The sequence below is a fragment of the Jaculus jaculus genome, chromosome 12 (genome assembly GCF_020740685.1).
Source record: "Jaculus jaculus isolate mJacJac1 chromosome 12, mJacJac1.mat.Y.cur, whole genome shotgun sequence".
Classification (NCBI taxonomy): domain Eukaryota; kingdom Metazoa; phylum Chordata; class Mammalia; order Rodentia; family Dipodidae; genus Jaculus; species Jaculus jaculus.
Window position 1 is genome coordinate 103,770,980 of NC_059113.1, and position 23,924 is coordinate 103,794,903.

The window sequence follows — 23,924 nt, forward strand, 5'->3', positions numbered from 1 at the left end:
ATATGATTATAGATCTTTGAATATATATATATATATATATATATATATATATATATATATATATATATATATGGTCTCCTATGTATATATAACTTGAGTTGTGGTTGAATAAAATATATTCTCATTTATTAATTCAATGTCAATGAGGAAAGGTGACAGATGTCTATATGCAGTAAATAAATATATAACTAGTGATTGACTTCTACACATATGTCTTGGCTTTAATTTGAACAAGTACCTTGATTCCAGTTTTAAGACATGCATAGAATAAAAATCTTCCCAAATACATTTGCTTCCTGATGTCCTGAGAGTGCTGTTGAGGGAAATATATGCTAACCTAATCTGGTCCAGGCACACTGCCATGATTTATTAGCCATGAAAATTAAGTACTCTGCCTGGAAGAATGAATGAGGGTACTGAATTTTATATGGAACCAAGACAATAATTTTTAAAAGAAAGGCATGGTATGAATGAGATATATCCTTTGGCAGTTATCATTTTAAATTTCACCCCTTAGTAAGCAAATGAAGACAATGACACTTCACCTGTCTCTAGGCTAAATGATTTTCTCTAACTCTCCTTCTGTGTCTAGATGAAGTCAGCATTTACTGTAGACAAACTTTGAATTTTAGAGGCCTAGTTAGCTTATGAATTGGCTATTTAGCCAGAACACAATAGTAACAATAGGCACACGAAAAAGTATCACAACTTAGTAGTATATTAGACTAGCCATTTTTAAATTCTATTGTCAAATGTCTGAGAACTCAATAGCAGTGAGTGGTTAATTTTAGGCTCACATAAGTGAAAAAATTTTAGAATATTACAAATTTGTTTCCATTTTCACATGGAAAGCCACATTACACAACATTTTTGTGCTTAATTATTTAGAAGTAAATCAGAAATTTAAAAATCTTGACATAGTGAAATGAATACAATTTCTAATGGCTTTAAATAAACTTAGGATCATGCAAAACTTCTACTGTCCATATATTTTATATTCTAAATGGACAAATGTATTTTTAAGGACATTTTTGTGTCACTTCTATGGAGGGGAAATAGGCACATTTTAAATAACACTTTTACTCATAGTTAAAATATGGGACTTAGAGAAAAATAGCATGAACTTGCATTGTTGTTGAAAAATTTAATTTCACCTTCATAACCATAACATATATTTTCACAGTATTTAAAATTAAAATCCATCTACTAAGTATAAAGCATTCAGACATAGCAAAATTGTTTACTGGGAGGGGTGGGAAGATCAAATAGGGAAACTTTGGGAGAGTCTGTTGTACTACTAAAAATATAACCTAAGAAAATGGATTGCTAAGCAAGGCCAACCGTCTCTTAAAATTGTATGTGAAATTGCACACTCCTCAGTGTGTGGGTGACTGATTTGATTGGACTCAGTGCCATCTAATGACACTTCTGAAATCTGATCTAACACTACTCGAGAAGTTTGACTTCCTAATAAATAGATGTACTTTTGTTGAGTTTCGCAGGTTACACAACATCAACCCTAAATGTTTTAATTAAGGAGAATATACTCTGACTGCAAGATGCCTGTGACACGCAGAATGAATGGGCTTGGAAACGAGACATTTCTAAAAATCCATTCTTTTTGATTTTCTATTTCATCTCCACATGCTTTGACATTGTGGACTGCCAATAAATTTTAAGTTTAAATTTATCACTTGATGAAATCCACTTACAGATTTATAAGTGAATTTATATGATAATTTTCTTACAGTATCTGTCAAAGATGAAACAATGTCAAATGTATTACCATTTGGAATTTCTGGTATGTGGAAGCTTCATAATTAAATAAAATATAATGAAATAACATTGCATAGAATAAAGAGAGCTCACAAGAAGTACTAAATAATAAAATGCATATAGCAGGTAGAACATAATTCATGGATATAGTCTCATTAGGAAGGTGACTGGAGAGAGTTGTACAACAATTGGAAGTTAAAAAATGAGACTTAGGAAAAGGAGAAGGTCAGAAAAGAGATATTTTTTTCCTACTGGGATAGAACATTGGATAAACATGACTGATTCTTTCCAGCAGCTTCTCCAGGCTGAATATGTGATGACCAGCTGTTTGTTCCATCTTTACCAATGATGTAAAATAAGAAGAGGGTGGAGTTGTAGCTTGGGAGGATTAATTTACTGAAAGCGGGTAGAAATCATGGCCCTTTGTGATGTGTTCTAAGGTTTTATCATTGACAGTATTTCTAATTGACCTATGATGAACCAAGGTATCCCTTTAGAAACTCATTTTTACTTATATTTTTATTATAATAATAGATACAATGGGATAATTTTATTTTCTGTTTCCCCAAATCTACTTAAGCTTCATGTAAGGTTTAATTAATTGTCTTTTGAAATAATGTGCTTTAAATGTTCATTATATTACATCATTATATATAAGTTCAAATATATAATAGAAAATTTACCAAGTATTTTTTAAGACAGGGTCTCTCTCTGTGCATACTGGCCTTGCTTAAAATTTGTGACCCTCCTGCCTCACCCTCCACAGGGGTGAAGTTAAGCTATATGCCACTAGGCCAAGCTTGCTATGAATTCTTAACCCAGCTTTATTGATGAGTAGCATATGGGAAATTTTATTTTATTATTGTTTTATCGACTATTCGTTATGCTCTCTGCAAATTATTTAGAAACAGACACCAAATAGCATACTGTTTCATCCAAAGTATTTTATTAATTATTTGGGCAAATAATTCTCTTATTTGACACACTATCACTTTCATACTTGTGTGATAACTCAATAGTAACATCATTTTAAAGTTTTTCTTCAAAAGAGGATAAAAGAATACTTTTCATCAAAATCGGCCAATATATTTTGTCAGAGTTTTATTTTGTGTTGTTTTGCCCAAAGTCTAAAGTTTTATGCTTAACATACACTCCTATATTCCTTATGAATTGGTAGCAGAAGCTTGGTGAGATTAAGGTTTACTTTCTTGGCATTACATGTTAGTGTTGAAAAGCTCACTGGGAGGTATAAACTCTACTGCTTCTCACTATGAGGGACCAACACTCCACAAATGTTACCCTGGTTCCTTAAGACCAGTCATTTTCACACAATAATAATTCTAAATCATCGCAGGTAGCAGGAAATCTCTAAGAATGATTAACCTTTAATTCATCTTAACCCTGAATAGAGTCCTCACAAGCAAAGCAGAAATATGACTATTATGCTTCTGAATTTCATGCTTATTTATATCATGAAAATAAGTAGTTGATGCCAGTCTGTCAAAAGGGCCAAGTGAAACCACAGGGGAATTGTGGAAATGAGCATGAGTTCTGCTTCCATGGCGAGCCTGACAGTCAGTGCCAGGGTGAAGGAGACAGACACTGAGGATACTTACCACATACCAAAGCAGAAATCTAGAGGCTCCTGAGAGCTCATGGCTGAAGTAGACTTAAAACATGCTCACCATGGCTCAGGGAATCTTGCGGAAGAGGAGGTGGAAAGGTTGTAAGAATCACAGGTTGGGATGTCATGACCAGAGACATTCCACCCCACAATTGTTGACTGCTGCTCTCACAACACATAACCTACAATCCACCAGCAACCCCCTGAGGAGGACCCCTGCAGAATCAGGGCAGGAAGGAGTAGAAAATGGTACCAACACATGATGTATCCATGCAATTATTTTTAATTTTTTTGTTTATTTTTACTTATTTATTTGAGAGTGACAGACAGAAAGAGGCAGATAGAGAGAGAGAGGGAGAGAATGGGCATGCCAGGGTTTCCAGCCACTCCAAATGAACTCCAGATGCGTTCGCCCCCTTGTGCATCTGGCTAATGTGAGTCCTGGGGAATGGAGCCTTGAACCAGGGTCCTTAGGCTTCACAGGCAAGCACTTAACTGCTAAGCCATCTCTACAGCCCCAAAATATGTTTTTAATTAAAAAAAGCAACCAAATATTTTTACCACTTTCTTCAATTATGATTATGATAGATTTAGAATTACATCAGTCTTTTTTTAATGTCTTTTTATTTATTTTATGTGTGAGAGAGAAATAGAGAGAGAGAGAGAGAGAGGGAGAGGGAGAGAGGGAACACACCAGGGCCTCTAGCCACTGTAGACAAACTCTAGACGGAATTCCCTCCTTGTGCCTCTGGCTTACATGGGTACTGGGGGAATGAATCAGGGTCCTTAGGCTTTGCAGGCAACAACCTTAAGTACTAAACCATCTCTCCAGCTGTACATCAGAATTTTAAGACATATTTTTATTTTTATTCAAAAGGAGAGAGAAAGAATCTTGCCTCTGCAGATGATTTTCAGATGCATGCTCCAATTTGTGTGTCTGGTTTTACATGTGTGCTAGGGAATTGAACCTGGGCCAACAGGCTTTGCAAGAAAGTACTTTTAACCACTGAGCTCTCTCTCTAGCCCTACTTTAGTCTTTTATTCTTTTGCAGCATTAGCCTGATTTTGGTTTAATTTCACTTTATTTAAAGGCAGACTCCTCAAATCAGCTCCTTTGGCTTTTGACTCATGACCTCTGGGGGAGATTCTTTGCTGGTGTCAAAAGCTGTTCTAAGCTCTTTTCCACCCTCTGAACAAATTTGATTTTTTATAACTCAAAATATTGATGGACAAAATTGATAACTGAGGCATTTTTTGTCATGGTAAAGAGATTTAAAAAGGATTTTGTATCTGAACTTCTGCTGCAGGCAAACGTATTCTCATTTTGGGAATCAGCTATCACATAGACTTAAACAGAATGAGATTCTTTTCAAAAATATGCATCCGCTTTCTAGAATCAGGAAGATGATACACTGAGTTCTGAATTTCTTCTGGGGGTTTTCGAAGATGCTCATAAAGCTACTTGTTTTATATGCGTGCTGTGTGTATGTGTGTTGGCACATGTGAGTGTGAGCACACGCGTGTCATGGTGAGTGTGGGCATCTGAGGACACATCAGGCGCCAGTGCTGTCTTCTACCTTATCTGAGGCAGGATGTCGAATTGTTCACTGCTGTTAGTTACAAGTAGAAAACTAATTAATATTTAGTAAATGAGATAAATCTCTACTGGAAAACTAACAGACTACCACCATCTGGTTAATAGGGGAACAATTTGATCTCTACAGGATTAGTGTCACCTAGAGACAGGTAAAAGAAGGCTATATAAGGACCGAAATAGGAATGAATTAGCTGACTGGAAACAGCGGTAGACTGTGTCACAGGCTTATGGAGATCCTGGGCTTTTATACGCACATAGACTCTCAGAGAATCCTTGTACTGAAATGTACTCCGTCCTATCAAGGGAGTGGTAAAAAATGGTGGACTATCACATACAGATAAAGTTTTGCATTACCTAGTATAAGATATGTTTATCATACCTTTTGAGTTCACTTACACTAGAAACACTAAAGATATCATATCGTACCCAGTCCTATTCTAAAGAAGACAGCTCAGAGGGCTCTGAGAAAGGGGTCTGATTTACCCCTGATGATTCAGTCAGGGCTTTTAATGTAAAGCAGGCATAATCAGATATGGATAAATATCACAGCCATATCTTTCAACAAGGAGTCAGCCTCTCCTCAATTGCAAGAATCCAGCAGGCTTATCAATGTGTAGCTTACCATCCCATAGCCTGGTACTGAGACACTTTACCCATCAGGCATCCTTCTTTCCTGCCTCCCTAGGCTTATCCACACTACAAGCTGTGCTGGATTCTGCTGCTGAAAAGAAGTGGCAGGTGACGGCTATCAACGTGGGCAACATTAACAACGACAAGAAAGACGAGACCTACAGATCACTCTTTCAAGATCTGGAGCTAAAAAAAGAAAGGCGTGTGATCCTCGATTGTGAAAGGGATAAAGTAAACGACATTGTGGACCAGGTTTGCTTCTCTCTGTTTCCCAGTGCTTCTGTACTTAGAACCAGCACGCAGCCTCAATATCTGCAGACATCTCTTCACAGTCTATGGAGGAGGCAGCAAACACCATAAATTGAATTTTCTGGCTTCTGTTAGCAATAATCAATAATGCTGACAGAATAGATTGATCGTTAACTCTATTCAATTCATGATATCCCTTTTATGAATTTTATGATAAGTGTTACCCTAAACCTTGATGTGTTCCAGAATTGGAATATTTAAATTTAATGCTACTAAAATTTTTAGCATAGAGAAACAAGTGAGTCTTTACTAAAAATAAATGTGGGTTCTAAGGCAAATAAATGTAAATAGATTTAGAGGAGATTCATGGATTATTTAAAATGTTAGAGTCTTCAGTATTGGGTACATTAAATGTCCTAAGCTTATATATTTTGTAACTATGCCAGCGTCTCAAGAAAGAGCATGTGTTTTATAAGAAGTAATTGTGAATATATTAGAGAGTTTGTATTACTTTTAAAAACCAAAATTCAGGACAGGCTCAATTCCTGAGGTCCCATGTAAACAAGATGTACAAAATGGTTCATGCATCTGGAGTTCGTTTGCAGTGGCTAGAGTCCCTGGCACTCCCATTTGATCTGCACCCCTCTCTTTCTCCAATATAAATAAATAAAACATTTTTAGAAGCTCATAATCCATGAAGTTAATATCAGAATAAAATACATGCAGATCATGTCCACCATGTAAGATGTCAGCTGACATCAAGTGTCTAGTTGGAGTTTAGGAAGAATAATGATAGGAGAGATTAGATTTTTTTTTTTTTAATCTGTACTTAACATCTTACTTTGCTTCAGTTAAAACCAACCATGAAGTTATATCATAATAATAAAAAAGTAAAATCCATGGTGCTTCAAAGAGTGAGAGAGACCAGGGATGCATTGTGATTTCCTGAATACAGTGGCTTCAATGCTGCATACATCTTTGAAGAGAGAGAGAGACAGAGAGAAAGAGAGAGAGGGGGTAATTATATCTAGTAATTCCTTGGAAGTAAATAAGATCAGAAAGAAAATATACAGTTGACTGAATTTATGGTCCTTTTAAAGGCTTTGAGGGGAAAAAAAATCTACATCAACTAGTTTGCTCAACACAAAACATTCTAGAAAAGTCTACAAACAGTGTTGAGAGGGTCCTAATTGATATATAATACAGGCTTTAAGACATAAAAAATACTCAATATCCTAAGAAATATTAAAATCTGAATAAAACTAACTTCTTATGAAAAAGAACTAACTAGTATATGCAAGAGGACTGGATAATTTCACTTGAAAAAGTCTTGATTATGGTCTCAGGAGATGAGGCTGAGATTGTTTTTAACCTGAAGAACTTTTGTTCAAATGCATACATCAAAATGGCATTTGAATTTCTTAGGAGGGTCTCATTAAAGCTGAATTCGAATAAAATTCATTAGTCTGGCTTAAGAATCTTAAGTATTCCTGAGTCATCATAATAAATATTGGAAAAACCTCTGAAAAAGTAACTCTTTTGAAAAATTCAATAAATTGCAGAAGAAACTAAGAATGTATGGAAAATGTTTAAAGCACATCTATAGTTAGGGTTTCATAATTGTCTATGTGAGCAGCTATTCAATATACAGTTTTTCATACATAAGTGTTATACATTTTTTTTCATATATATGAAAGCACTGAGTAAATATAATAAAAGGCATATCATTCAAAAAGCATTAAGGGCATATTCAATATAGAGGAGAGGCCAAGAAAGACAGAAAAGGATGATGTCTACATTTCATAAATATTTTGTTTGGAAAAGAAGAGAGAATGTACACATATAACACTTGAGTGTGTATGTAGTGAGGGGTGTATTACACAAAGTTCTACTGCTATGAAAAATTACAAGAGACAGATCAAGTTATAAAGAGAAAAGTTTGACGTTGACTCATCATTTTGAAAGTTTTAGTTTGTAGTCAGTTGGTATGTTGTGAAGAATCCAGTGGCATGGCAGTATATGATGCCGTGTGTGTGTGTGTGTGTGTGTGTGTGTGTGTGTGTGTGTGTGTGTAGGCAGAAACTGCTCATCTCATTGTGGCTTTGAAGCAAATGAGGTCCAGGAAGACAACCAGGCCACTCCATCACCTTATTGGACACTATTCCAGTGACTTAAAGCCCTTGTGCTAGGTCATTCCTCTGAGAGATTTCACCACTGTCCACTAGCACCAAACAAAAGAGCAAGCTTTTAAACCTGGGCTTTGGGGTCAGGTAAGATCCACACTAGAGCCCTGGTCTGGGGACCATGGGGGAGGGAACACCTGTCTTTTCAGGGCTATCTGTTAAGAGTTCACACAGACAGTAACACTGGGCTACTTTAGAGATATTCATTTATCTCTTGAATGAGTATTCACTAAGTTTCTACTGCTGTCAGCACAGACATTACATGCAGTATGTCTGAATAAAAGAAACAACATTAAATAGAACAGGCCAGGCCTCATCAAGGTGTGTACATGCTGCATTTAAAGAACTGATAGTATAATCCTATCAGTGGGATATACCAGGAATGAAAAGAGCAGGTATTCTGGGGGACCATTAATGAAAGGAATAATTACTTTAGAATAGGGTATTATTCAAGGAATAGAGTTCACCAGGCCCCCAAAAATATATGTATATAGGTGATGGGTAAATTTCAAGAAAAAAGAAAGGGTTTTTGTTGTTGTTGTTGTTTCTTGTGTTTTCAAGGTAGGATCTCACTCTAGCCCAGGCTGACCGGGAATTCACTATGGAGTCTCAGGGTGGCATCGAACTCATGGCAACACTCCTACCTCTGCCTCCCCAGTGCTGGGATTAAAGGCCTGCGCACCACACCCAGCTGAAAAGGTTTTATTAATTCACTCAACTAGTATTTACAAAACAATAGAGATGACATGAAATTTAATCTCCATAGTAGCTTGAACTTTGTGATAGAATTAACCTGCATTAGATTCAGGGATTTCATTATGATTGTTAAAACATTGATGTCATCTATTCATAGTTATGATGAGGTGAGAAAATATTAAACCATCAAAAACATTTATAAATTAGCATAAATTTTCTATTGTTAGTACAATATTGTTATAACGAAAGTTGTGATGGTGACTATAATCAAAAGTAGCTTTAGCAAATGCACGGGGCTAGTGAATTTTCATATGCCTTCTTTCAACGCAAAACTCACCTAAGGACAATCATTACTTAAGCTGTTTATCTTAATTCTCAGATGGATAAAGGGATGCTTTACAACGTAGCTTATACAGTAAACAGAGTCAATAGGTGTTTTCAGGGTGTTTGATGGACACACTTATCTTGATTTAGCAGAAGTTAATTCAGTGTTTTCACACAGAAACACATATTTTCTTCAGAATTTCCACTTCAACAAGGAAGGCTCAAGTTTTTGGAATGGGTGATTTAGTTGTGTGGCTCAAAGTGATTCAGGAAACAGTATAAGCCCTAACTCCCTTTCCAACAACAGCTGCTGCATCATTCCTAAATAGTACAGTAGAATCCTCTCTAGAAATTTGTCCTTGCTTTTGAGCTAAATGTGATACTTTGGGGCACCTGACTGTCTGCATTGATAGAATATCAGGGAGTGGTAACCCTCGGGCTAAGATTTTTTGAGCCTTAAAAGCTAATAAGACAAAGGATGTTGTAGTTTCCCAAATGAAGGACAGAAGACACAAGTCCTGAGGTGATGGAAAATGTGATTCTATGGTACAAAACCTAGAAGGCTCATGCTACTTGACTATAGAGGATCGAGAACATGGGCAGGGAAAAGCTTTCAAGCTCACGGGACTATTAGTAGATGATGGATTTTGCTTATTATACTAAAGGCAATGGGAAACTACGAAGTCCGTTTAGTAAGTAAAGTGAGCTAGTGCTTTGAGGTAGATTCTGTCTAGCCTTGAGATTTCATGCTTTCCAGTAGTGTAATTATTTTCTTAAAACTAGAAATTACTGAGCTTCACACGCTGTCAGACATTTGCACTCCTGGCAGTCTATAGGCTGAGGCAGGAGGATTGTTGAGAGTTTAAAGACAACCCGGGCTACATACTGAGTTAAAGGTCATTCTGGATTACACAGTACGACCTTGTCTCTAAAAAGGAAATAAAAGGGGATTACATTAACATCTATGATTCTGGACTTAGAATGATCTAGCTTACAGTGAGCTTTGCAATGGTGTGAAAGGAAACGTGTAGTTAGTAGAAATGGTTACTTCATTAACCTTGGTCGTTTCCTCATCTGGCTTGATGCACTCTGTCTCTGGTGCAGCTGGGCAGTGGTGGTAAGCCACAGTTCCCATTCAGCCATGCAATACTGAGGCTGTGGGAGGACCATATTGCTTCTTAACTGAATGCTGTGGTAGATTTTGGACCAACCATAATTCGTTTCTGACTCAAGATAGGTTCATCTTTGGTTTCTCGAGGTAGGGTCTCACTCTAGCCCAGGCTGACCTGGAATTCACTATAGAGTCTCAGGGTGGCCTCGAACTCACGGCGATCCTCCTACCTCTGCACCTCTCCCAAGTGCTGGGATTAAAGGCGTGCACCACCATGCCCGGCTCAAGATAGGTTCATCTTATAGTTGCCTTCTTATCATCCAAGTACACCATAGGTTGAGTAATAGATGGAGCTATGTACTGGAAGTTCAGCGGGGCCATCTGCCTGTAGTTTCTCTCTGCAAAAACGACACGGATAGGTAAAAAGGAGTATGATTTAATAATGTACATGACAACCAAACAACTGTAAGCATTGCTAGGGAACCCTTGTTCCAAATGTGCTTATCTTTCCATTGATTCTGATTTTGGTTTATGAGGAGAAGTTAGCTTAATTTGCTGCCTAAACTCTACCAACCTATCAGAGCTTCAAGACCCTTAAGAAAGGTAGGCTATGTAACATACCCATGTGAAAAGTATTTTATTTGCTGACTAATAATCTCTTAAATTTATATGGCTCTATAAACTCTAAGCATGCCTACACGGAATATAGATGTGTGATCATAAAATCTCAGATGTTTATTTCAGCTGTTTAGTGTTTCACTTTTAAAAAAGGAAATACATAGGATGGTCAGAATAACACTATGACTTGTGAATTACACATACTTGATTTTATGCTTCTCAAAAATGCATGGCCTCATTTATACTATTGACAAAAATGAAGGAATTATTTTGGTTCCATGTTTGACTTCTCAAGCAGTGACCACTATTACACACTGAAATATGGTACCACGTTTTCTTGAGAGAAATATTTTGTGGATTAGATAAGTATAATTTATTATAAATATTTTAGGACAAAAATAGTTGGTGGAATTCCATTTTATCATGAATCACATGAGTATTTGTACTTACATTTATTGTTTTTGTCTTTCTTAGGTAATTACCATTGGAAAGCATGTGAAAGGATACCACTACATCATTGCAAATCTGGTAGGTGGATTAATTGGTACTCAGGTTTTTTTTTTTTATTTTTTACCAGATGATGTAATTGAAAACATTAGCTTGGAATTATTACTGATATCAGTGAGGTTTAGAAAAAAAAGAAACTATATTTGATATACTGGAGGTGACAATATTTTGTAATTTGTTTTAGGCTAGTTACATCTCACCTTGCAGTTTCAATCCACTCTCTATTATTGTACATGATGTAAACATCTGTAGAACAATGTTTGACATAAAAGTTAACTTAAAAGTATATTTTAACTAAGGGTTAATTTTCCTAAAATATATAAATTGTCAAAATATCCCCTTATCTCCTTTATCTTTTGCAATTCATTTGAAGTTTTAGTTATATAATATCTAAAATTAATGCATATTTAATAGAATACTTTATGGTACACAATTAACCCTGAAAATATCATAATATAATATCAATACATTTATCAACATGACATGTTATAAATCATGTAATTTTGATAATTTGTAAATTAGTTATTTTGTTCTACTTAATATACAATGAAAATTGATTTATTTTAGTTCATCAGGATTTTTGTCAAATTAAGATTATATTGAGGGCTAGAGGGATTGCTTAGTGGTTAAGGCACTTGCCTGCAAAGCCAAAGGTTTCAAGGTCAATTCCCCAGGACCCACGTAAGCCAGATGCACAAGGGGACTCACGCATCTGGAGTTCATTTATAGCAGCTGGATGCTCTGATGCACCCATTCTTGCTCTCTCTCCCTCTCTACCTGCCTATTTTTCTCCCTCTCAAATAAATAAATAAATAAATTATAAAAAGACTACATTGAATTAACAGAGTAACTAATTACATTTCTTTCTTAATTATAACTGATAAATTTTGAAATAGCATCTAACACTTCTCTTTTTTCCAAAATGGGTATTACATAAGCAACAAAATGAGTTTAGGCCTTTCCTAAAAATAGAAATTTATAAGCTTTAAGTACATATGAGCCCATGTGTTTGAGAAACCTACCCTCATTTACAACCTTTGGAGAGGAAACAAAACAAAACCAAAACAAACAAAAAAAAAATGATAAGGAAGAGGGAAAGTGTCAGAGAATAAAGCCTTGTTCTCAATAGTATAGGAGGACTGAAAAGATTAAATAGTATGGAAAAATAGGTGTGTATTATAATTTCTAGAATGCAGGGACAGAGATATCAACTGAGCAAAACAAAATTTACAATAGACAATATTTTCACTCAAGTTAGTATCAGCAATTTAGAATATTAAGTTTCCAGCTGGTCTGGAAGCTTAAAAGGCTGGTTGTTCAAGATGGGATACAGAAGACGATTCTCCAAGGGTTTCTCTTAGCGCATATGTGCCGTGCGGAGAAGCAAGAGCTCTAACCAGTGGAGCTCTGGAGCAAGTGTCTGCACAACCCGGAATCGCCTGGACAGTCAGTCCCCTGTGTGATTCGTGCCACTTGGTGAGCAGCGCAGAGCCACCATGAAAGCTGTGATCTTTAAAAAGGTCCAGATGGAGAAGATTATATTGGAACACTGAGACATAATGACAGAAGGTGCCTCATCAATTTGAAGGTTGACATCCAATGCTGTGGAAAAGGAAAGATGTATGTGAGTGAGCAAAAGTCACAGAAAGAAAAGCAAGCCCATGCTACTTCTAGGGGAAACCTACCTATATTATTCGACATTTTCAGTCTGGGCTCTGGTTTTCCTTTTCTGAATATTTTGTTTCCTCAACATATGAAATAATTCAGTAACCGCCAAAGTCTGAACTCTGGCTGCTGTAATTTGTTGAAAGGTCATGTGGCCAAAGAATGTTATCCAAACTTGAAGGGCTTCCCTCTTCCAAGCTTTTCGTAGATAAGACCCATTCTGAGCCAAAGTACTGCTCAAGTGTCATAGTAAAATAAAGGCATTGTCAAATGCAGATCTCAAAACATCCAATTGCAGTGAGGGGCAGGAAGTTCCAACGGTAACAAAAGAAGAAACGTCTTAGACAAATTTACAGAAAACAAGAGCTTTGGAGTGGCCTGACTGAACCAAGGGTGAGGTAGAGGAGAGAATCTGTGATGTGTACTCTGCTCCTTTTACACTACTTGCATTATGTCGATTGAAGAGTAAAAAAAAATAAAATAAAAAAGGCTAGAGAGATGGCTTAGTGGTTAAGGCCTTTGTGTGTGAAGCCTAACAACCCAGGTTCAATTCCCCAGTACCCACGTAAGCCAGATGCCCAAGGTGGCAAATGCATCTGAAGTTCATTTGCAGAGGCTAGAAGCCTTGGTGCACCCGTTCTCTCTCTCTCCCTCTTTGTCTCTCTCTCTCTACCTGTTTCTCTCTCTCACTTCCTACCTATTTCTCTCTGTCACTCTCTAAATACATTAGCAATAAGTAAATAAATAAATAAATAAATAAAATACATTTTAAAAAGTAAAAACAAATCATAAGTCAACAAGAAATAATCACTCTTCCTCAGATGAGTAATAGAATAATACAGATATTAGCAAACAAAAGTGATCTTATATTTTGGGATGTGTGGGCTACTCTTAATTAAGAAATTCATTATGAACAATAAAAATTAAAGTGTAATATGTGAAAATACTTATAATTGTGACATTGAAATAATGATTTTGATCTTTGGTAAGAGTCAGATCATATTAAAATTCATGATATCACAATATTTGTATCAATGAGAATGCCATATAATACGAATTTTAGTAATGACTATTAACTCTGTTATGTACGAGGAAATTTCTTTTCAATTTAATATATTCTCTACAATTAGTTTCAGGCTTAATATGAAATTACCTATACTCAATTAAACAATTAAACAATTAAGAACAATGACTGGGCATTAGCTCTTTCCATGCCCGTGTTAAAGATGCTTTGTGTAGAGGTAAAGTATCAGCTTAAGTGGGAATAACCTGCCACAATAACCTGCATCTGGAACCACTGTTAATTCACGTTTGTAACCACACAATGAGTGCCTCATTACGGTGTCCACAAATGCAATTCTGTTCTAATCTTTAGGAGCTTTCTCAGTGAAATGGAAAACTTTCCTATAATTTATACTATGAGTTTTTCATGGTATGATTAAACAATCAATGTGTTGACTAGGAGCCCACCATGATGCTGCTATGAAATCGGGTGTCAGGTGTGGTGAGGAGCATTGGCAGATCGATACCTGGAACCTTATTCTTGGTGTTTTATCTCTCCTGTGCTCTTTGCAACACAATAAGCCATGATGTGTAGACCTATGTGTTAAAGGAGAGGTTTTGTGTAGATGACATAAATGTGCTTTATGTCTAGGGATTTACCGATGGAGACCTATTGAAAATTCAGTTTGGAGGTGCAAATGTCTCTGGATTTCAGATTGTGGACTATGATGATTCCCTGGTATCTAAATTTATAGAAAGATGGTCAACATTGGAAGAGAAGGAGTACCCGGGGGCGCACACAACTACAATTAAGGTTTGTGTTTGTTTTTTTTTTTTTATTTTTTATTTGAGGGACAGAAGGGCCTTGGAAAATACTAGCCAAGGTGTGGTAAACATACAGATGATGAAATACATTTTGTTTCACATTTTAATCGCTGTAGTGTTTCACTGCAGCACACTTCAGCTGCAGACTTCCCTGTGTTTACTTGCGTTCGTGTATCTATCCAGGTGGCATTTTTATATGGAATGAATGTTCAACCAGAAACTTTGGTGAAAAACAAATAGATCGAATCCTTCCTCCCGTCAGAGTTTAGACAGGGCAAGCCATTGAGAGCACATCATGGTAAAGGAGAGAAACCACAAACCATGAAGTATGCAACAGGCAAAGTGACCATAAATTATATGGGAAGGCCTTGTCTGGAGAGACCTTGTTTTCACTGTTAAGATCCAAACATACCATCTGGCTGCTTCTTAGAAAATTCTGTCTATTAATACATTAAGTGACAATATGAGCTGGTGTTCTCACTCTTCACAAAACGAATCAGTAGACATTTCAGACAATAAACACATGGGCACACAGACAAAGTACACATGTGGGGGATGTATGTGTGGCAGGGGTTGCTGGCAGGAAATAATTGACCTTAATGAATACGGACTCTGCAACATGCTCAGAAATGGATAGGAATCTCTGTTTATCTTAATAATAAAAACAAATGCAGTGCTTTACACAACCAAGCAGGGTTTCTGAGTCGTAAGTGACATGTTGTGGTCGACTAGCTACCCAGGTTCTATTTGATCCTGCAAGCATTTAGACACGTTGCAGTCTTCACTGGTTTAGCTGATGGATGTGATTTATTGTGTATATACACATGGGCATGCTTACTCCCATATTTAAATAATGTTGCTGTTGATGGTGAGATTTTTTTTTTTTTGGACTTTTCTTTCTGACCTTATTTGAGGAAGAATTATGTTTCAGACCTAAGATTGAGTGCTGAGTACATGGAAGGAAGAGCGATGTTCACATCCTTTATGGAATTTGACAGGTGTGAAGGTTGAAGGCAAAAATTGAGGACACTTTCAAAGATATAATGATTTGTGTATTGTTTTTTAAAATATTTTTAGAGCATGTGCATGAGACACACACACACATACACAGAGAGAGAGAGAGAGAGAGAGAGAAAGAGAGGGGGGGGTGTTGGCACACAAGGGTCTCAGCCACTGCAATACAACTGCAGACACTTGCGCCATCTACTGGGTATGTGACACCGTGCACTTGTCTCACCTTTGTGCGTCTGTGTTATGTGGGATCTGGAGATTCAAACATAGGTCCTCAGGCCTTGCAGGCAAGCTCCTTAACCACTAAACCATCTCTCCAGCCCATGAGTTGTGTATAGTGAAACAGGTTTTATATGTATTCATCATCAAGAAACTAGCTGAGCAGATTATACGTCAAAGAGTAGATACTTGACTGTCAGCACGTGTTTAGCTGTGAAATTTTCCTAAATAGGATTAAAAGTTTGACCTCTACCTTTGGGTGTATAAATAGAGCCTCTTAATTTTAGGTCATTTTCAGGGAAGCATCTTTGAGGTTGTTATAATATCACCCTACAGTAATTTTCTTCTAAAACATAGATGACTTCTCATTGGGTGACTTTGACTTAGATTCAGTGTTTATACTGTCTATACTGTGGTCATGTTGAGAAGCTACATGAAACACATCTCCTAATGGGCAATGAGCCTTTACTTCATATTAGGGCAGGCCTCCATTTTTAGCTCACTTGAGGCTATCTGCTAATCCCTTCTGTGAACTTCAGGATTCTGTCCTTTGAGAAATGGTGCTACTTGAAGCTTTGGTGAAGGGTGCATGTGTCACTCATCCTCTAGTGGAACCCACCTGCTCTTTTGGAATGCTCTGGTATTCGCTGCTGCCCTTGCCATTTTTGCCTACTGTGAAAATATAAGAGAAAATGGTATTCTCTTTTTAATAATAGAATCCATCATTACTTCTCTCAATGTGTCTAAAGTATTCAACACGCATGATGCTTTAAGGGTATAAGAAATCTCTGGGAATGCATTCTGTTAAGTTTGCCAAAATCTTGAACCAGAAATCAGTCTGTTGAGAGTGTCCCCAGTGACCTTCCTTTGTTACCTTTCTGCGTTGGCATTCCTCCCATCGAGTTTCCTCTTAGTTGCTTGCTAATTTTCAGATAGATCCTAACAGAGCTTCATTGTGGGATGTTGCAAACAGGACAGGCGTCTGAGTTTAGAACAAGGTTTAGAACAACCTTCATCTGGCCAGGGAAACCTTCCTCATCTGTACCATGACTGTCAATCCCCAGGTTGCTGTGGAGATTGAAATACCACCCACCGAACATTAGCACAGTGCCGAATACAGACACCAATAGTCTTTTGCTCTTCTTTCCTAAAATGGAGCAATTTCAGCCACTTGAATACATCATGAGTCTTTTATTTTACCCCAGAGGCTTCATAAAAATCACTGAAAGTGCTTGGGGAGAATTCATCTCTGGGTGGGAGTGGATCATAACACAGAAACATATTGCTCATTTACTAGAGGGCCAGGAGCGGAATACGAGGAGAAGGAATGAAAAATGTATAAGCCTTGCCCTTGAGACTCCACAGTCTAAAACAGGACATAAACATATCGATAGGCCTCGTTAGCAGAGAATGATGCATGTAAAGTGAGCTAGTTCCCTCAGATGGCTAGGGCAGGGTGTGGCACTGAGGTCAAGGAAGGTGTTTTGGAGCAGGACCACCTGGGCAGTTTTCTCGTGTGGTGGGAAGGCAAAGACAAGATGGGTAGGGTCTTTGGAAAGTTCAGCAAGCCTATAGACTCAGTGGTGCAGCAGCATGACAGATTCAGGGGACTGTAAACTTTCTGACATCACAAGGAATTAAATGCTTGGAACCAGTGCAAGGGATGTATTGCGGGAGTTGTAAGAGATAAGGCAACTCAGCTACGTCACACATGTCACAGGTTGTAATCGTAAAATAAAGCAATTCCTTGGTTTTCCATGGGAACACAACACAAGACTCCAAGTGGATGTTACAAGGCACATATCAAGCGCAGTGATGTTCTATACTGCATCAGTGCTTGGCTGTGGTCTCAGCATTCTTATCTGTGGGACTCATTTGCAGGCTGCTGTGGTGGTTAAATAACATTTATAAAATGTTAGCACAGTAGTAGAACAAATGGATATGAGGAAAGGAGCCTCTTCCCAAGCCTCTCCTCAATGAGGGATTTCAAACACTCTTTTTCCTCCTGCCCTTCTCTCTCCCTGCTTCCCTCCCCAACACATAGATGCTGTAGTTTTTCCTATGCATATTTTCTAATAAGAATGCTTAATTTATAAATAAAGCACTATAAGGGGTTAACAATTGCTAATAATTAAACAGGACATTTATAACAATATAGCATATGTGTGAACATGATCCTAAGGTAGCTTAGACTTAGACTCTTATTTTTTATTTTCCTTTTTGTCACCCAATTTGTGATGACGATACCTCTGTGGTAAGGTAAGACAAGGTGGGTGACCATGGCACTGTGACCTTTCCTCATTCATTTGATAACTTTCACCTTTGTGCTTAAAGAAAGTTACAGCTTCCACCCACTCTTAACTGTCAGCCACATGACATGCACATTTATCCTGTTATTGAATAAAATAAAGCTTACCTGAGCACAAACTCTGCCAGCCATAGTACATCTGGTATAAGTGATTACTGGCATATGCAGTGTGAATACTATGCAAAAGGGTGGTTCACATCTTGGGTGGAACAAGTGAGATTGCATCAAGCTACCAAAACCTTCTGATGACTTGTGTCTAGAACTTCTCATTATGTCCTTTTAGACCATGGTTGACCACGGGCACCTTTAACTATGGAAAACAAAGTGAGCATAGATGTGAGGAAACTACTTTCATTATCTTTCCAACTCTATAGGCAGAAGGAGGAAAACCATATAGCCTTCTCAAAATATACATAGCAAGTACATTCTTTGTGTGTAAGCTATTTAAAGAAACAGAGGCAAAACATCTCTACTGTGATGTAATGTGGTTATTTCCTTGTTATGTTTTTTTTTTTGATCCATTGACTATATAAGGTACATAGGTGAGTTAAATCACATTTTAATACTCTACAATGAAATCTATAGCTGTAGGCATAAAAATCTATAGAAAAATTAGTTAACTAAATAAAATTATTTACAGGACCAATCTTTGAAAACATATAAATTTGTGGTAATAAGAAATAAAAATTCCAAAATTTTAGACTTCCCCAAAAGTTACTATAGCTTCCATAGTTTCCAAATGAAAATAAAATTTATTCAAGGAGTACAAATGAAATCTTATTTCAATATTGAACATATTTTAATAATGAGACAGTATAAATTTCTTTATTGATGGATAATTTGTTTAAAAAGCTAGAGTCGTGGCACTGAGATATTAAGCGTAATCTAATTTTCTAATCACTTGGGACAGCATTAATTCATTCCATTAGTCAACACATATTGACTGAATTTCTACTCTAGCTGGAACTTTTCTAGATGTCAGAGGAAAAATAATGTTTCGTCCTTCAAGGAACTTAGTCTTCAGAAACTGCATAGCATTAGTAGAAATCGTCTTATATTCATCTTCAACATGCATCATTACCACTTACAAAATGTTGGTTTCCTGCCAATGACAACATCCCCAAGAGCATCTGCAAGATCCAGTCCGCTGTCTCTTCCCCATCGCAGAACCTGGACACTCCAGCCTTCAGCTGTTGCTTAGACCAAAGACTTGGAAATGTCAGAAAGCCATGTGAATTCCGCATCAACCCAGCCACTACCCACTCTCCCCCAGGCGACTGTTAGTCTATGTACCCATTTCCCTCTTTCCTGCCTGCTTCCTTCCCTTGTTTTCTGTCTTTGTGGTCCTCTAAAAATGTAATTTAAAATTTGTCATGATTCAGCCCCAAATGCACCAGTATCTTTCCGTTTCACTTTTCACAAAAGCCGAAGGCGTCCTTGTTCCGCAGCACAGCTACCCATTGTGCCGCCCACTTACAGGTGACGTCACTTCTCAAAGCTGCCCTGAAGCTGTATCGCACTCTCACCTGGAGCACTAAGCACTCAGACAGCCTCCCATGCACAGACTCTGCCCTGGCAGTCCCTCTCTGTTCTAGAGCAATCTCTCCTTTCATCTCTGGTCTGGTAAGCCTCTCCTGCTCCTTAGGTCCTGCTCAAATGCCATCTTCTCACAGAAGGCAGGGGCCAGCTCTCTATTGAACACTCTGGTCTCTGTGAGGTCAGGGAGTCACCACCTTTGCTTCAGGTGTTTTTCTTTTTCCTTCTTTCTGCTGTCTTGTATTTATGATGAATTCATTTATTCTATTGCTAATTATATCCTCCATTGCAAGTAAGTGCCAGCTTTTTGTTGTTGTGTTACTCTTGTGGCTGGGTCATGTATCTTTAAGAATACAGAATTGCACATTCAGACATAGTGACTTTCACTGCCGCTGTCTGAACAATCAAGGAGAGGAAGGGACAGCGTTGTCTGAAGAATCATAAAAGTTCATTTCTGGAGTTAGGAAAGGCTTCCCACACACAGCAAAAGTTTCAGACCTAAAAGAGAAGAACTAGAATAAAACAGAGGGACAATATTTCCAGGTAGAGGAAAGTGGGGGTCTGTAAGTTTTCCAGTACAAGGAAAACAAACTTTCTGTAAGGATGGGGCTTAAACAGATCTTTGGAGAAGTGCTTGGAGCTCATACTTCAGAACCAGTGCAGAAAGCAGGGAGATTTTGCCCAGCAATTGTAATGCCCCGAGTTACATTTCCAGCACTGGGAAAGACTCCCAGATCCCATGTGCCTTGTTGACTAATTAAGGAACTATTGCCATAGTTTCACAGCAACAGGAAAGCAGGAGAGGAGGGAGCTGTTCAGCCTTGATGCAGGACATACGCTGTGGCTGTCCTGGGTGACTAGAGGATGCAGGGATCACAGATGAAGAAAGAGATGACACAAACAATCTAGAAAGGAGAAGACAGGTCTCTGAAGTGTGTGTGATCACGGCAAGAGGAGGGCAATGAATTAATGAAGTTATCTCATCAGCCGTGAATTTTAATTTATATATAAATGAATTAATTGCGAAAGTCATAACTATATGTCATATACTGGTATATTCCATGGAGAGCTATTTGTAGATGAAAATAAAGACTCTGAAAGGCACTTACATATAATGGATAATTTATATGTTTATTATTATATATTACTGTTTATTATATATTACTAAATTAGTGTAGGTTCACAGGAGGACTTGTAGAAATGAAAAATAATGATGTAAAAATACTTCAAATATAAGCAAACAAGTTGGAAACATGAAATTATTGAAAAAGAGAAATAGGGAATTCTTATTGCTATGAAATTTGCTCTCAGTGTCTGTGATGGCATTTGATATGTCCTTTGCATCCAGACAGTAGAGTAGCAGTGAGTTATTTCACAGGGAGGTATATGAAGAGACTGGTAATCTTCTTCACTCTGGGTGTACATGGTATAATGAAAGCAGATGTTTCACCTTCCTGAGAAACAAAAATTTAAAAAAGAAACTTCATAATGAGGCTTATCACAATATGAAAAGTAAATCACAAATATTTCTATGTGAGATAGATTCTGTGTCTTCTGTGTCTGCCACCACTTACACAGTGCGACTCGTTAGGCGTCCTTGTCGTGGGGTGACCTGTGTCCTAGCTACTGTGGCTCTTTGCTGTGCTGCTCCTGTTTAGGAGCTCACCACTGATCTATGAGCGACATCCGTGCGCCACTTCCAATGATGACTTTCCCACAAGAATCTCACTTTACTCAGGAAACGACTTAACACACATCTTTGAACTTTCTTAACTGCTGTCCTAAGAGAATTATTGCTCCTGTCTCAAAATAGTATAATCTTCGTTTTCAATCAGTAATTAGCTCCGTGCATTAAGTAGCACCCTAGTGGCCTAACAGAATCAATTCTGCTTTGGGAGTGTTTAAACTGACCACAGTCAGAATGGATACCCTGTCATTTTCTACTGAGGATACAGAAGGGCATTACCCACCAAGACCTACAAGTTTAGTGGGTTTAGGCGCATATATTTTGCAATTTAAATGGTAATGATAGGGTTAAAATAAGCCCATATGCTCCGCTACAGTGTAGCCAGCCTGGATTAGAGTTGAGACCCTGCTTCAAAGCAACCGAAACCCAAACCGTGAAAACCTTATTGTTAATATTCATAATTATGCCAGGACTCTTATTCCATCACCATTCTTTTTTTATCTGTAAGGAGCACAAGTGTAACTCACAAGGTTTCTCTCAAATCTCTAATGCCATGAGTATCTAAAAATCAGCTTAGGCCCCCAACAATATTTCTGTTAATATTTCTACATTTTGCAAATCACTGCTATCATATGGTTCTTCCATCTTACAAATATTCTTATGATAAGCAGGTAAAAATCTTTCAGAGCCAAGTCTTTCTGGAATATATATGTTTCTTCCTTAATTGTCAACCATGAGGAACCATAGTGCATAGGAAGTGAGAAAGTCCAGGAGGGAAATTTATTCAACCAATGAAATCAGTGAGACAAAACCAACATTGCTTTGACTTGAACTTCTTTGTATGGCTTGATTCATCTAATTAGTTTTAGCTGAAGATTTGAATTCATAAGTATATAACTTCTTGTGTATATAAAGGAGAGGCTTGGCTAAAGTTATTCATTGTAATTTAGGCAAAAACTATGTTGTTTTAAAATATTTTTATAGTAAGATTTTTTTTCTTCATAATCAATGACAATTATTTTTACTATCCGTAGGGAATACTAATTTGGGTTTCTTCCAGGGAACTCTCATTTCACCCTTGGGAAATGTGATATAGCTTGTGGAGATTTTTATGAAGATTTTATGCCTTATACAGGGAAGTTTCAAAGGGCACATGTTCAAAATGCTTTACAGTAAATTAAAGTTGACCTTATCACAGACAGCTCTTCTCCAGAGGGTGGACAGCTAGTGAATTTGAAATTAAAATAAGTGAATAATTGTAGGTTCACAATGTATTTTCTCCTGCCATTCTTTTTTCCTGGGTCTCTGTTGGATTCTTTGGCATTGCGAGGAATTAAAAAAAATTAAAAGATGGAGCTGGAGAGATGGCTCAGCAGTTAAAGTCACTTGGCTGAACAGCCTGACTGCCTAGGTTTGATTCTGACATAAAACCAAATGCACAAAGTGGCATGTGCATTTAAAGTGCTCTTGTAGCTACAGGAGGTCCTAGGGCTCTCTTTGTTCTCTCCCTCCCTTCCACCCCTTCTTCCTTCCTCCCTCCTGTAAATAAATATTTAGAAAAGACTTGGGGCTGGAAAGTTGGCTTAGCAGTTAAAGGCACTTGCTTATAAAGCTTGCCAGCCTAAGTTCAATTCTCAAGCTACCCATTAAATAGGCACAAAAGGTATTTTAAGCATCTGGCATTTGTTTGCAGTGGTAAAAGGCCCTGTCTGTCTGTTTCTCTCTCTCTCTCTCTCTCTCTCTCTCTCTCTCTCTCTCACACACACACACACACACACACACACACACACACGCAAATAAATAAAAAATTTAAGGGCTAGAGAGATGGCTTAGCAGTTAAGCGCTTGGCCTGTGAAGCCTAAGGACCCCAGTTCGAGGCTCTGTTCCCCAGGACCCACGTTAGCCAGATGCACAAGGGGGCGCACACATCTGGAGTTCGTTTGCAGTGGCTGGAGGCCCTGGCGTGCACATTCTCTCTCTCCTTCTCTCTGCCTCTTTCTGTCTGTCTCTCTCTAATAATAAATAAATAAATAAAATTTTAAAAAAATCTAAAAGTACTTCATACAATTATTGATATAAATGTATTTTCATAGAGCCCACATTTTTCATGCTATTAGTTGTAAACAAAGAAACAGTATTTTGTTTTGTGTTGAGAATGTAAGGTTACTTAGAAAACCAAGGAGACTCATAGCTAATGTAGTTCATTGGAGTGCTAAACAGTATTGTGATGTATTATAAGAAATAAAACATGAGACATCATAACTATTTTGCCAAAAAATTTATCTTAGAAAAGGGCATGTGAATTTTACCAAGTGCAGGTTGGAAAGATGGCTTAGTGGTTAAGGTACTTGTCTGC

The 23,924-nt window shown here is 37.5% G+C and overlaps 1 protein-coding gene across 6 annotated transcripts in view; it reads left to right on the top strand.

Annotated features, from left to right (window-relative positions):
- The window catches only part of Gria2 (glutamate ionotropic receptor AMPA type subunit 2), a 130,847-nt gene that overhangs the window by 71,486 nt on the left and 35,437 nt on the right, over positions 1 to 23,924 (top strand). For all 6 annotated transcript variants that reach the window (XM_004655890.2, XM_045131114.1, XM_045131113.1 and 3 more), the window contains exons 4-6: positions 5,683 to 5,879; positions 11,283 to 11,336; positions 14,635 to 14,796. In XM_004655890.2, the coding sequence (XP_004655947.1) occupies positions 5,683 to 5,879; positions 11,283 to 11,336; positions 14,635 to 14,796 (413 nt within the window). The remainder of the gene's footprint in view (positions 1 to 5,682; positions 5,880 to 11,282; positions 11,337 to 14,634; positions 14,797 to 23,924) is intronic.